General features: G+C 37.2%; 2 protein-coding genes across 2 annotated transcripts; one reads left to right on the top strand and one right to left on the bottom strand.

Annotated features, from left to right (window-relative positions):
- Positions 1–166: 166 nt before the first annotated feature.
- On the top strand, positions 167–11,303 carry RXFP1 (relaxin/insulin-like family peptide receptor 1). The gene is made up of 10 exons (XM_010183688.1): positions 167–237; positions 515–586; positions 1,477–1,548; positions 2,290–2,361; positions 3,606–3,677; positions 5,838–5,909; positions 6,597–6,826; positions 8,054–8,464; positions 8,980–9,198; positions 10,836–11,303. The coding sequence occupies exons 1-10, from the start codon at positions 167–169 to the stop codon at positions 11,135–11,137; spliced, it is 1,593 nt and encodes a 530-aa protein (XP_010181990.1). The 3' UTR covers positions 11,138–11,303.
- A 2,654-nt stretch (positions 11,304–13,957) lies between these two features.
- LOC104540009 (chromosome unknown open reading frame, human C4orf46) lies at positions 13,958–14,113 on the bottom strand (the record flags this gene model as incomplete). Its single annotated transcript, XM_010183699.1, has 1 exon — positions 13,958–14,113. A coding segment is annotated over one exon (156 nt), but the record flags the coding sequence as incomplete, so codon positions are not given.
- Between the last annotated feature and the right edge of the window lie 63 nt (positions 14,114–14,176).

Here is a 14,176-nt window from a genome sequence, read left to right as displayed (position 1 = left end):
CCAGGCAGCTTTCCAGCCACTCCTCTCCAACTACCTTCAAAACTTGAGAAACGAATCAAGCCTTGACTGCCTTTTTTTCAAAAGTACGAACATGTGAAACATATTTTTTTTTCTATAATGTGATTTTTGGCAAATATAAATAGCTATACTATTTTTTTTCAGAGAAATGATGAATAATTCTCTTGCTCATTTGCCTGATAAACCTCTGTGCCAATATATGCCAAGACTGAACTGGCTGTAAGTCTACCTTATTTCACTAGAGAAATATTATTTTGTTGTCTTTGGCACTTCTATGCAACTTTTTCTAATGGTATGCAGAATCTTATGGAGTGCCTACCGGGTCACTGCAGAGTTGATGACCTGATGTCATTAATTAGACGTGCAGAAATATTAGATGTGTGGTTTCCACCCTCTATTGTGCAGTCATGAAACTCTGGTAGCATTTTTCTTTAATTACCTTAGAATAACTGCCTGAATGTATTTTCAGTGATTATGTTTTGGTTTTATATTGCAGAGACCTTGAAGGCAACCATATCCATCACGTAAGAAATGTCACTTTCATCTCCTGCAGCACCCTAACTGTACTGTAAGTAGCAGGATACGCTAGCCAGCCAGGGTGAGATATGCTTGTGCTGAACAGTCAACTGTTGGAACATTACAGCTAATATAAAAGTTTCCTTATTTAGGTCCCAACGAGATTAAATTAAAATGTTCCATTTTAAATGAGCACCACACAGAATAACAGCAGTTTACATTGATAGCGAAGTTCAGTGTTGATATATGCAACTAAACTTCACAGAGGAGATTCTCACTGTTATTAAAATTTAGACATTTTCATCCTAATGTTTTACTTGGAAAAGGAACCAACAATCTCATAATAAAAAACAGTAATCATACAAAATTATGTGGCTGGCTCATCACTTTTAGAATTTTCCCATAAGTTTGACTGATTACAACAATGATGTTGTAATAATCTTCAGAAAATCCCTTCAACCTTTTGCTAGATTAGTAGACTCCACAGGACCTGTCACTTTCGATTTTTAACACTTGTGCTGTACCCATATTGGCTTTCTCTTTGCTTTTAAAACCAGTTTGTTCATTTAAGGAGCAAGCTCAGTGGCAGATGAAATACAGGTGAAGGAGAAGTTGCATGGCCATATGCCTGTGTTCAGGATGGGGTTAGGTCATGAGCCTTCCAGCTCACTTAATCTTCCTGCTGGCCTTGGCAAATTTAAATGTGTGTGTGCGCGCGCGTGCGCGTGCATGTGTGCGTGTGCACGTACATGTACAGGCAATAAAAGATATTTATCAAATGGTTAAATGTTAAGCTTCAAGATCTGATTAGCTTGTTAACTGAATTTGGGAAATATTTGAAGATAGAAATAAAAGATAATTTTAAAAGTTTATAAAAAGTTTTCTCCAAAACCAAATAGATACCAAGAAGCAGCAACATAAGTTTATGCTTTATTCTTTCAGGGTAATGAGACGAAATAAAATCAGCTCTTTAAATGAAAACAGCTTTTCTTCTCTCCAGATGTTAGATGAATTGTGAGTTGATTTCTTCTCTTGTACAAAAGTCACAGAGTTTTATAATTTATATTGCTATCATCATTTATCATAAACTCTATTTCATATAACAGCACCCATCTTCAGGGTTTTTCCAGTATATTTAACAGTATATTTATAACAGTATATTTATATTTAATAGTTGATAAAATACTCTGGGAGTTTTGATAATATTGGAGGGTTTGCTCACAAGGTAATTATGTTTCCTGAATAGAATTATACTAACTAATCTTAGATCACTACAGTGTCTTTTAGACTGGTTTGCCAGTTTCAGTCAGACTGAGACCTTTACTCCTTTTTTCACAGTTACTAAGATCTGTGTTCAGTGAAAGTAAGCAGGCAGCTAGGGATTAAAACCAAGGGAAAAATGTACTACTGACAAGTCCAAGTGAGAAAATACCCATCATGAAACAAGAAAATTAATTTCTAAGCTTCAGCCTAAGTTAAGGGTATTTTACTTTATTTTTTATGTAAAAGCAAAATAATAAATTATGTATTTAATGGCATATCTGAACTAACTAGACAGAGAAATCCGATGGATCTAGCTTCCCACCTTGCTTTAGCAGCATTCTTTTATAGTACAAGTTTCTGATAACCTATATAATAAATAATATCCTATTTAGCAAATACAGCAAAACTGTATCTTGAAATTGCAAAACTGTTTGGCAAAATTACTGAACCTCGTAAGAACTTACTGTATCCTACCTGTGGCTGTTTCTGCAGAGATTTGGCTAGCAACAAGATTGAATCACTTCCTACAAACATATTTAAGGATCTAAAGGAGCTTTCACAACTGTAAGAATACTTTATTATTATTAACTCTGTATTACTCTTTTGTTAAAGATGCTTTCAGTCATGAATGCTGGGAAAGAAAAGATCACATTTGTATTTTTCGTTTAAGCTCTGCCTAAAAAATACTTATCCCAAAAGTAAATCCATGTAACAGTTTGCCTGGAATAGTTTTGTAAAAGATGTGTATTTGCATGTCCTAGAAGACAGGAAGTTCTACCTTTTTCTAGATCTTGTTAATATACAACTCTGCTGTGCCAGCTATATCATGAGAAATTAATAATCTGATGGGAATGTTTAATGTGATATCAGGACTTGGCTCTAAAAATAGGTCATAAACATGTAAGAGCATAATACAGATGCTTTGTTTGCAACTGTTTCTTTCCTGTGAAAGAGTTCCAAAAAAGTGTAAGTTATTATAAAACCAGAAAGACATTCTCTTTTTTTTATCCCGATGACATGTATATAGGCAAGTTCTCAAATGCTGTTGCTGGAAAGTCTCAATTTTTCTCACATAATCTGAAAGAGGCACAAGCCACAAAATAGGAGGCCTCTCCAAAGGAGTGGAGGTAGTATGTGGAATAACTTATTTTTGTGCTTTTTTAGCATCCTTGGGATCCATCAGAGTACACTGGGGCAATCAAGGGTGTACAGCTGCATTTATTGAGTTTGTGCATTTTAGTTACAATATGAAAATGAAAACATAAGGAAGACTTATAGGGAACAGAAAAAAGGGATGCACCAAGAAAAACTCTTGCACAGAGTGATAGCATCTGATGCTAATGTCTGTTTTCACATTCAACTGCCTCTGTCTCTTCTTGAACTCATATGAATCATTATGAAAAAAAAGATTTTAGCAACTAGCAAAATAAATTATAATTTATTTCTAAATGCATGCAGTTCAGCTAGGTTCTTTTACTTGAAAGACAAGTATGGGAAGTTTAACAACTAAATATTTCTATAGTCAAAACCTTAAACATCAGGCTATGGGAGGCAGTTGTGTGTGTGTGTGTGTGTGTGCACGCATGTGTGACAACGGCATGCCTGTGCAGCATCTGACTACTCTTGCCACTGGCTTAGTAAGCTGAATAACACTAAATGAATGTTACCATTTGCAGTCGTAACTGCCAGTTGCACAAATCCTTCCTACGTGACTGGAAAAGCAAATGGTTTAAGTAGTTTGGCTTCATTTTTAGAACAAGCTGTAAGGATGATGTACAAAGTTACTTATGTCTATGTTGTGTTTACAGGAACCTTTCTTACAACCCAATCAAGAAAATACAAATAGATCAGTTTGATTTTCTAATTAAACTCAAATCCCTGTAAGTATCAGGTTTTTATATTTTAGCTATATTTTCATTGTGATTATACACATCTTTTTCAGAAGGACACGATCCAGAAAATATTTTGTAAGAAATTGCCCTTGAACTAGTTTATCATTTTGTTGATGATCCTCAACAATACAAGACTGAAAAATGATTACTATCAATACTCAAATTTTTGTTCCTGACAATACCAGTTTCATAACGGAAATTTTTCCAACAAAAAGAGATCATAACTTCAGCTCAGAGAAGGATATTGTCTTTTCTGCTATTACAGAACAGGCTTAATGCAACCCTTGTTTGACCTTGCACAATTTGTTTGCAGGGCTTAAGGGTCATGAAAGGTCCAGCTGGGGCTGCTAGCACCATGAGCAGGAATTATTAGCATATGTAAAGACAGGAACTATAAATTAACTTGGTATAAGTACAAGTTTGGGGCATATTTACATTCTTACAGAATTTACTGCTAACAATATGAAAAGAACAATATAAACCACTCACAATTAAGCTACCATGTCAGAGGCTAGTGGGACTTCTACAAATCTTTTTGAAGAGTTTAGGGCTAGTTTTTGTGGGTGTACTAACACAGCAGCTTTAACTTGAATTCTGCCAGCAGAGCTCTCCCTAAAACTGAGTGATAGTGCAGTGACAATCTTGCAAATCTGAAACTGTTCTGCAGTAGATTTAAGTAGCTCTTCATGGGCTACTGCATGTTTGCAATAGCCAGCTTGGTAGAGCACAGCATTGGTCCTTGTCAGTCATCATTTTAAAATGTTTGTGGAGATCCAAAACGAGATGTCTCCTTGAATAGAGGGTAATAGGAGTTCATAAATTGATCTGTGAGCTGCAGCCAGCAGTGCACATGCCTTTGTTGATCAGTTCGGCTTCCTTACAGTGATTTGAAAACCAGTGGCTACATTCAACTAAATTTTGTAAATGGCTAACAACCTCAAAATACCAAATCTATACAAGTTTCACAAAAATAAGCAGTTGAGCACAGAAAAGAATAATTAATTACCTCCCTAAGAGTCAGGCTACAATATATATTTTTTCTATTATTTCACACCAAAGAACTCATGCAATTGCCTGACCAAAACCTTCCATATTTTTTAAATTCAGAAAGCTGTTAAATCTTGAGAGAGATCTATAGGAAAGTGTATGTTTCAGCACTCAGTTTGTAGACCATCAGTTGCCTCTTTCCTAGTTTAAAATAGTAAGAATAGCTAGGGAAAGGACACCTCAGGAATCATTGCAGTGCTTAAAACTAAAATGTTGCCGTATTCAGGGCTTTATTCTTGTCTTCTAGCAAAACTACTCACCAGCCCAAAGCAACTAACCAGTAAGACTGGTACCTTTCTCCACTTTTGCCTAAAAGTGCTCAGATCTCATGGGAATATTGTGCTCAAAGCATTGAATGGTGAATTCAAATGACGCACCCCTATAAGAAGAACCGAAGACCTCCGACAGGTTGCAATTTAGAAGACATGGTGCACATCGGTTAACCAGTGCATGGGATGGATTAGAAGAATGCAGAAACGGAAGTTCTAAAAGAACAATGTACACAGTTACACTTTATTCATTTACCACTGCAGGGGAAATAATAATGCCATTTTCAATGTATTAAAAACAAAACAAAAGAAAAAGAAATGTCATCTATGTGTCACAAGAAAGCCAGCATTTTCCCTTTCCATGTTCTGTGTTCCAGCATCCTGCTACTCTTGACACAATGAAGAGTAAATTCCTGCAGTGATTTGTTTATCTAGTAAATCACTCCTTAGAATTAAAAAAATCAGAAGAGACCTGTAAAATAATACAACTGGAACATTATTAGTTTCCGCAGCAATGATGAAAGAACATCAGTAGGACAATATTTTGGAAGGGCAACATAATAATCCAGATTGCACAGCTGAGAGCACTAGAAGAGCCTTCTTCATGATTTTGGTAGAACAGCAAGTTTATTAGCATTAACTGCAATTCATTTTACTCCACTTTAGTTTTTACACAGACATTCTGTTCCAGTTTCAAAGGGATGACAGATTAGATGCAATTAAAGTTCATCTCTAGTTACATTAATCATAGAAACACAATTAAACATTCATAAAATGTGTTCTTTTACTACTGAGCATCTATTGCTTTTTATTGAGAGTATATTATTTACAGCAGCTTGGAGGGCATTGAAATTGCAAACATCCAAAGAAGAATGTTCAGACCCCTAAGAAACCTTTCCCACATGTAAGTAGATTATTCCAGTTTGCTTTTTTTAATGCTTTGCAGCACAATGCCACAAAGATGATTGATGGAGTGGAGCATCTCCCTTATGAGGAGCGGCTGAGGGAGCTGGGTCTCTTTAGCTTGGAGAAGAGGAGACTGAGGGGAGACCTCATTCATGTTTATAAATTTGTAAAGGGCGAGTGTCAGGAGGAAGGAGCCAGGCCCTTCTCAGTGATGGCCAATGACAGGACAAGGGGCAATGGGAGAAAGCTGCAGCATAGGAGGTTCACCCTGAACATGAGGAAAAACTTTTTTACTGTGAAGGTGACAGAGCACTGGACCAGGCTGCCCAGAGAGGTTGTGGAGTCTCCTTCTCTGGAGACATTCAAAACCCGCCTGGATGCGTTCCTGTGTGACCTGTTCTAGGTGATCCTGCTCTGGCAGGGGGGTTGGACTGGATGATCTTTCGAGGTCCCTTCCAACTTCTAATATTCTGTGATTCTTTGGTCTGAATTTTACAATTTACAGAATACTGTATAATTAAAACCAAAAGTGTATGAAAAGCAGCATGTCAGCTGTTGTCATATTTGACACTTTTTAGTTATTTTTCTTCTTTCAGAATATGTTTTCTGAGCCATTACTAGAGTTTTTAGATTCTGATAACCAAGCTAGAACCATCTCTTACCTGTTTTTCTTTCTCACAACCAGATATTTTAAGAAATTCCAGTACTGTGGATATGCCCCTCATGTGCGCAGCTGTAAACCCAATACTGATGGGATTTCATCCCTTGAGAATCTTTTAGCTAGCATCATACAGAGAGTGTTTGTCTGGGTTGTATCTGCCATCACCTGCTTTGGAAATATTTTTGTTATCTGCATGAGACCTTACATCAGATCAGAGAATAAGCTCCATGCCATCTCAATAATGTCTCTCTGCTGTGAGTACTCCATGCATGAAAGAATATTGGTTCTGTCTGCTCATAGCATGTATATTTGTTGTTATAATATAGTAACATATTTCCAGCACTGGATTAATTGAATTTTCCTGCTGTTGCAAATGACAATACAAAATGCAGTGGGAGGTCTTGTTAGATGCTGCTTTTGTTCTGTACTAATAGGTGGTTGATAAATTAAAAAGGTTTCATGTTTGATTTTAATGCTGCAGGTATTGTGTGAAATTCACACTTTCTTCAGCAAGGAAAAATAGAATTTCAAATTTTTCTAAGGCAAATAAACTTAAAATTTCCCATGCATTTTTGAGTAAATAGCAATTTGTGAATGTTAATATGGTGTGCAAGATAGTTATTCTATTTTTTGCACGAGCAAAAGGTTACTTATGCAAATGTAGAAAATCAATCACTCCAAGCTCTAAAATGATAAGAATGAGGTTATTTTTAAAATTTTCAACCTAAAAGCAAGAGAGGTTTCTGGACAAACTATTTGGCAGTACAGTCAAGTGCCCTGTCTCAATACAGGAGAGTCTACATGTATTTCACAAATGCAATTAGTTGCATTTTGAAATGTAATTGACAGCAGTGTATAATATGATTGCAAAGTTCTAAACACAGCATGTTAGTGATTTTGAAAATTCGTTGTTTCCATGCAACAATCTGAATACCATGCAAAACTGGTACCCATAATACCTGAGAAGCATCCAACTGTATGTCGACGGTTTGTCTTCCCTTTCTAGTCTTAGAAGACTGTGCACGTCAGTTTTGAACTAGCCTAACATGGACAAACCAAAACTAAATTTTGAATTCTGCAGGCATGCCCTGCTGATACCAATTTTTCTTAAGCCAAATCTCAATATTGAAAGGAATAAGACCTAATAAAAAAAAGGGGCTGGAAGAATATTTCTATACATGAGGCTTATCTTTTTCTACTTGCAAACTAATTTTATCTGAGCTTCAAAGCATCACGTTGAAAACAACTATAAAACATAGACTGTCAGTCCAGAGGAAAAAAGAATAAAAAGGAGGAATAGAACTAAATTATACTGCCTTAATTGTAATTCACAATATCATTCCAACTATAACATTGATATTAGCTGGCTTATAAATATGTATTCATAGATACATGTGTATGTCTTTTCCAATAAGTACACTATATGCAGAGAATGGGAAATTCAGATGTGTAAATAATTATGTTAAGCACTGTGCCCACAGGTGCTGACTGTCTGATGGGAATATATTTATTTGTGATTGGAGCTTTTGATCTTAAATATCGTGGAGAATACAACAAGCACGCTCAGTTGTGGATGGACAGTATTCATTGTCAACTGGTGGGATCACTGGCCATTCTGTCTACAGAGGTGTCAGTCTTACTGTTGACTTATCTGACTTTGGAAAAATACATCTGCATAGTTTATCCCTTTAGGTGTTTGAAGCCCAGGAAATGCAGGACAATTTCCATTTTGGTTCTTATCTGGATAACTGGGTTTGCTGTTGCTTTTATCCCATTGAGCAATAAGGAATTTTTCAGGAACTACTATGGCACCAATGGCGTCTGTTTTCCTCTTCACTCAGAACAATCTGAGAGTTCAGGAAGCCAGATTTATTCTGTTGTCATTTTTTTAGGTAAGTTGCATTTCTTCTTTATGCATAATTAGAGATGCAAATGAACTTAATTTTCAAACAAATAAGATAGCTTTGCTGTGAAGTTCATACCTCATATCTGGATGCCCTAGTAAGCACTTCAAGACTTTTTCCAGCCTGAATATTTTACTCTATTAGATAGATACTTACGTATCTTAAAATATATGAAGGGCTGAGAAAGCAGAAAAAAACAAAACCATTAAGTTCCTGGATGAATAGACTTTATCAGGAAAGCAGAGCAATGGTAAGACCAGAGAAGAACTACTACATAGTTTGGATCAGATGGCAGCCATTTATCAGGTGATGATGAATGAAATAAATACCTGAGTAGAGTTGAAAATTCAATGTTCAGGTGGATACACACTCAGATATTCTGGCCACTTAATTCTATGGGACTAGCCATTTAGACAATTTTTTTTACTATCCAGCCTGCAAATAGGTGATGCAGAATTGACATTATGTTGTAAAATCATAACTAATTTTAACTTCTTAAACAGGTGTTAACTTGGCAGCTTTTATCATCATTGTGTTTTCCTATGGGAGTATGTTCTACAATGTTCACCAAACAGCTATTACAGCTACTGAAATTCAGAATCATATTAAAAAAGAGATGATCCTTGCTAAACGTTTTTTCTTCATTGTATTTACTGATGCACTATGTTGGATACCCATTTTTATTTTGAAACTCCTTTCTTTACTTCAAGTAGAAATACCAGGTATGTCCTTTCTTTTGTAAGGCTGTTTCAACTGCATCTGTATGAAGAGTGTTGTTTCTACTCTGAAATAAAAATAATGGAATATACTGAACTATATTACTATAATGAAATTTGTTATATATCTATGTGTATGCACACACAAAATAATGAACTACTTTTACTACTGCATTGAACTACAGTACTATAATCATTAAAAAATTAGTCACCTTTGAGTCTGCCAAAAAAACCTCGAACTCAATTCGTTTGAAGTCTGCCTCCGTAGAATATCTATAAAATGTACAGAATGTGTTTGAAAACCAAGGCTGAATTGCATTGGCTTTTCTCATCTTGGCTTTTTCTGGTTCTGTTGCCTAAGTATGGCTCAGGACAATACAGTGCTTCCTACCTTGGTTTAAAAATAGAATTCTTACCCTGAAATAACTTTATTTTACAAACTGAGACTTACAGTTTAATACATTAAATTAGATAAAGCTGTGCTTACCTTCTTTATGCTATGAATATTAAAAATTGCAACTTATTTTTTATTCAGCAAATGAATGTTCTGCTAGATAAACCAGACTAAAAGTAATTACTCGTTTCATAAAATTTAAGACACCACAGATAGTTGTACAAGTTTTCAGAAGCTTTAAACTCCATTTCATAGCATTTCTTTCTCTTTGACGATTACACTAAGACAGCTTTTGAACTTAGTATCTGCTTGTTTCCAAAACTGCAGACAATGTTATGGGCATCAATACAAATGTATTGATATTGCAACAAAGTCATAAAGCCAGTGGTGGCGGGAGAGGAAGGGAGAGTGAATTAAGCTCTTTGTACTGCTTGGAACAGTTCTAGAATTGTTTTATAAATCAAACAGTGCAACGGAGGGCACCCACTGACATCTTTCAGCACTTAAATCTTGCCCTTCTCCACCTGCCCCTCAGGTAACAAGCTGAACTATCTCCCAAATGGTAAGGATAAGGAGAGGGTGCTGGAAAAATTGCGCACAGACCCTGACATAAGCAAGAGAGTTGGAAACCTTGAGACAGGAAGATGGTGTGAACACGGAAACTCTTGCCAACAGTACAAGAAGGAAATAAGGAGGACATATGCAATGCTCTCTGCAGGGGGAAGAATGGAGAAGTCCTGGTGCAGAGGAGAAAACCCGCCTCTGAGGGGATACAGGGACTGGAGGATATTGCTTTGCAGGAGGACAGGACATCAGGGACATCATTAGGATTGGATGTCAGTCATCATGGGAAGAGACTAGGGAACAGAGGTATCAGGAAGAGACAGGGAGCAAAGCAGAGAAAAAATTTTAGGGCAAGCAAATGGGGCTCAGCCAGAACAAGAAGTGTGCCAGGGCAGAAAGTGAGCTATGGTACAGAACTGTAAGGGGGAACAGAACTACTGGGAGAGTGAAAAATGTCTGGTTTTGCAGGGTCCTGGAAACAGAGGAAAGTTAGAGGGCAGTGAAAGCCTAACAGTGAGAAGAAAAAGAAAAGTACCTGTTGTTTCATGAACTCAGCCTAGGAGTGCATGACTACCCCTCTCGTCAGGAAGCTGTGCTGCATAGGCATCAAGGGCTTGTACTAATTAATGTGGAGAATTAATGCTGGAATGGATGTTACAGCTTCCTTTCTTTTTTCCTCCCTAAGGTACCATAACTTCTTGGGTGGTGATTTTTATACTGCCAATAAATAGTGCTTTGAATCCTCTTCTCTACACTTTGACTACACGACCTTTCAAAGAAATGATTCATCAGGTTTGGTATAATTACAGACAAAGAAGATCCAGAAGAGGTAAAGGCAGTCAGAAAACATACAGTCCATCATTCATTTGGGTAGAGATGTGGCCAATGACTGAAATCACACCAAAGCTAACAAAGCCTGTGCTTTGTACAGACTCCTCTGATGCTTCAGTGACTACACAGTCAACAAGACTAAATTCATACACGTAAATACATTTCAAATCTTCACGGTGACACCTGCACTGTTAGCTTCACATCTGTGGGCTTACTGCTCTGCAGCAATGAAGAAAAATGAGGGATGTCTGACACCTGGGCTCATGTGAACCAAAGCAGGAAGAAGAGGGAGCAGTGTGTCTGTCTGCAGGTAGCACCGACACAACAATAGTTTTACCAGCTCACAACAGGACCTGACATACTGATAACACATCCTAGATCAGAATGAGAAGTCAGTTGTTCGTTTTTTTCCTCCCAGAAGCCAGGAGTGGGTCTCACTCTGAAAGCAGAATGTTTTAAAATCACCTTTGGGTAAAAAAAAAAAATTGTTATTTTCATTAAACTTTTTTAAAAATTCCCCATTTCAACAGATTGATTTTTTTTGTAAGAGTTAATTGGTTTCCTCAGTAAGAACTTTTTTTTCCTCCTCAAAGTTGCTGGCTGGCTCCATTTAGGCTGCATCAGCTCTTAAAGGCTTTAGGGAGCAACTGCCCTAAGAAAAACATGTGAATTTCATAATTAGACCAGTTTAGTTTATTTATCAAAGCCAAACAAGTGAAAATTTTATTCACTTTAAACATTTACCACTATTTCACTCATGTAAAGACAATCCTGAAATTGTAATGAACATCCTAATCAAGGCAGAACCATAATCGTGGGTTAAAAAAAATTAAATATTTTTTTTCCTCAACCGAGTGTCCCCCAGCTATAGCTGGTGGAAGTTTCCCCTTCAGGAGGCCATCCTTCCCTGGAAAGACTGGACTGAGTATTCCAATATCTTGATGCTGCTCTCTCCCTCGCTGTTTCTTAATGGGCTACTGTAAGTAGCTCCCCACAGCTTGCAGACTTCAACAAATGTCAGTCTTAAGATGTCTATCTCTGTACCTGGAATAATGGGAGAGAGCCAAATAGAAAACTATCAGTCTTAATAAGTGTCATGACATCTACATTTTAATCACCTTGTGCATCTGATTGGATGCATTACTGTTAAAATAATTTAAGGAGCAGAGCCACTCAGCACTTTTGGGAGCACTATTTTACATCCCAGTGTTACAAGGGTAAAAACAAATTATCCCATCTGAAACAATCCTCTAGAGGCATTTTGTTTGCATATACTTGCTGAAGAGAATCTTTTCCATTATGAATTGCAATGACTTTCCTAGTTCTCTCAGTACCATGCTCACAGTCAAATAGCCTAGAAGTCCACAAAGGTAAAAGAAATGCTTTTACATTGGTGATTTGAGGCTTTTAAAAATAAAGTTAAAAGATACTTACAGTGTTTGCACTTAACTTCTTAAAAGCGTGAGAAGTAGAATATTAAAAGTGTGACTCACACTTCAGCTGTTTACAGAACTTTGAATTATCTTGATATCAAAGATTGTTAAGCATTTTGTTTCCACTACTGTGTATTTTGTTGAAATAAAAGATTATCTGCTGAATAAAACTGCTTCTTTTCCAGGTTTCTTAGCAACATTTTGGGTTGTGGGGTTAAAAACAGCAAATTGGAATCCTGACATGGACTGCCTTTAACTGGGGCAATTAGAACTCAATTTAATAGTACTTATGTACTCTGAGGGGCCAAGCCTTCTCAGTGACTGTAACTGCTTTTGATGAGATATGCAAGGATGCCTGTCCCTTACCTGTTTTTCACTTAAGCTGATTATGGATATATTCAATGTCATCTTTGTTTCTAAGAGTAACATAAGAACATTCATGATTTCAGAATTTTAGGTAACATCTTTATTGCTTTAATAAGAAAACTACAGTTTAGACCTACCAGTAAAAATAAGGCTGACTAACAAATGATGATACAGTCATATTCTCCTGCAGCCTCCCATTGCATTTCAGCATTACCTTTTTTGCACTGCTCTGGTAAAGGCACAGGAGTTTCAGTACAGCTATTTATTACAGATTAGTGATCCTTCAGATCAAAAAGTTCTCTTAACAGTAAGCACTAGACTAGCTAACTAGTAATTGCTTACAACAAAGATATAAAATAGGACCAAATGCAGAAAAAACTCTAACGTGCCTCCCAAAAGATGGGACAATACATTTCACAGATTCTTTTCTAACTGACAGAAGCTTCTACTTATATTTCAAAATGATCTATCTGATCAGCAAACAATTCTGTTAAACTTCTACCATGCAAAGATCTATGGTCCATCATAAGGCACTTTATTACAACAAAATATAGTGTTAAATTGTTTGCAGTAATCAAGCATCTTGGAAAAAAATCTGCAGCTTTATAGAAATCTATCACATTATTGCTAAAAAATAGTGAGGTTTGGGATACAGGGCTTATCTAAAGCTTGTAAATAAGCTCCCATCCTCAACACAAAGAAGTGTGCATACATAAAAACTGAAGCAAGTTCAGCAAGTTGCGCTGGAGCTGGTAGTTTCCACTGGTGGCAGCTCTTAAAAAGGAGGGCTGACAACACCTCCTTGCATGACACCACTTCCCCACCACTAATGAGTTCTGGACATACCATGTAAACTAACTTTGCACCCACCACATTATTTAAAAAAAAAAAAAAATAGGAGAGTATTTCATGCATGAGATCACTTGAGCTGCAACGGAGAAGTCTAAAAGTGACAAATGATTCCCTAAACAAAGTTATTTTATTCGGTGACTTACATACAACATCCATACGAGTTACCAAGTATTTCTGGAAGAACTCTGGGTTCACAGGAGCGGCTGAGGGAAGAGAAAAATCCACACCAAATCCCAGAAAAAGGCCGTTTAAAATAAAACCGCATTCCAGTCCGACACATGCGGACAGCTTAGCTTGTCCCGGCGGAGTAGCCGCGGGAGCAGGGTCAGCCGCTGGGCTTCAAGGACTCGTACCCCTCCCTCAGCAGGTCCCGCCATGTTCTGAGGAACCGGGCGTTCTCCGAGCACTTGGTGGCTAGCTCCTCCACCTGGGCCGACACGGCCGATGTCGCCTCTAGGATCTTCGCCAGTGAGAAGGCAGCCTGGAGGAACGGCAAAGAAGTTGAGGGTGGCCGAAGCCCGCCTGGCCCGCCCTGTCGGCCCTC

The sequence above is a fragment of the Mesitornis unicolor genome, unplaced genomic scaffold, assembly GCF_000695765.1.
Source record: "Mesitornis unicolor isolate BGI_N332 unplaced genomic scaffold, ASM69576v1 scaffold46850, whole genome shotgun sequence".
NCBI lineage: Eukaryota > Metazoa > Chordata > Aves > Mesitornithiformes > Mesitornithidae > Mesitornis > Mesitornis unicolor.
The sequence above is the reverse complement of the archived record's forward strand: the minus strand, read 5'-3'. Positions and strand labels throughout refer to the sequence as shown.

What these genes read in the sequence shown, in the direction of transcription:
- RXFP1 (XM_010183688.1), top strand. Translation starts at nt 167, where the DNA reads ATGATGAATAATTCTCTTGCTCATTTGCCTGATAAACCTCTGTGCCAA. An exon ending in ATGCCAAGACTGAACTGGCT is followed by an intron (nt 238 to 514) that starts GTAAGTCTACCT and finishes TTTATATTGCAG; the next exon opens with AGACCTTGAAGGCAACCATA. An exon ending in CTAATTAAACTCAAATCCCT is followed by an intron (nt 3,678 to 5,837) that starts GTAAGTATCAGG and finishes TATTATTTACAG; the next exon opens with CAGCTTGGAGGGCATTGAAA.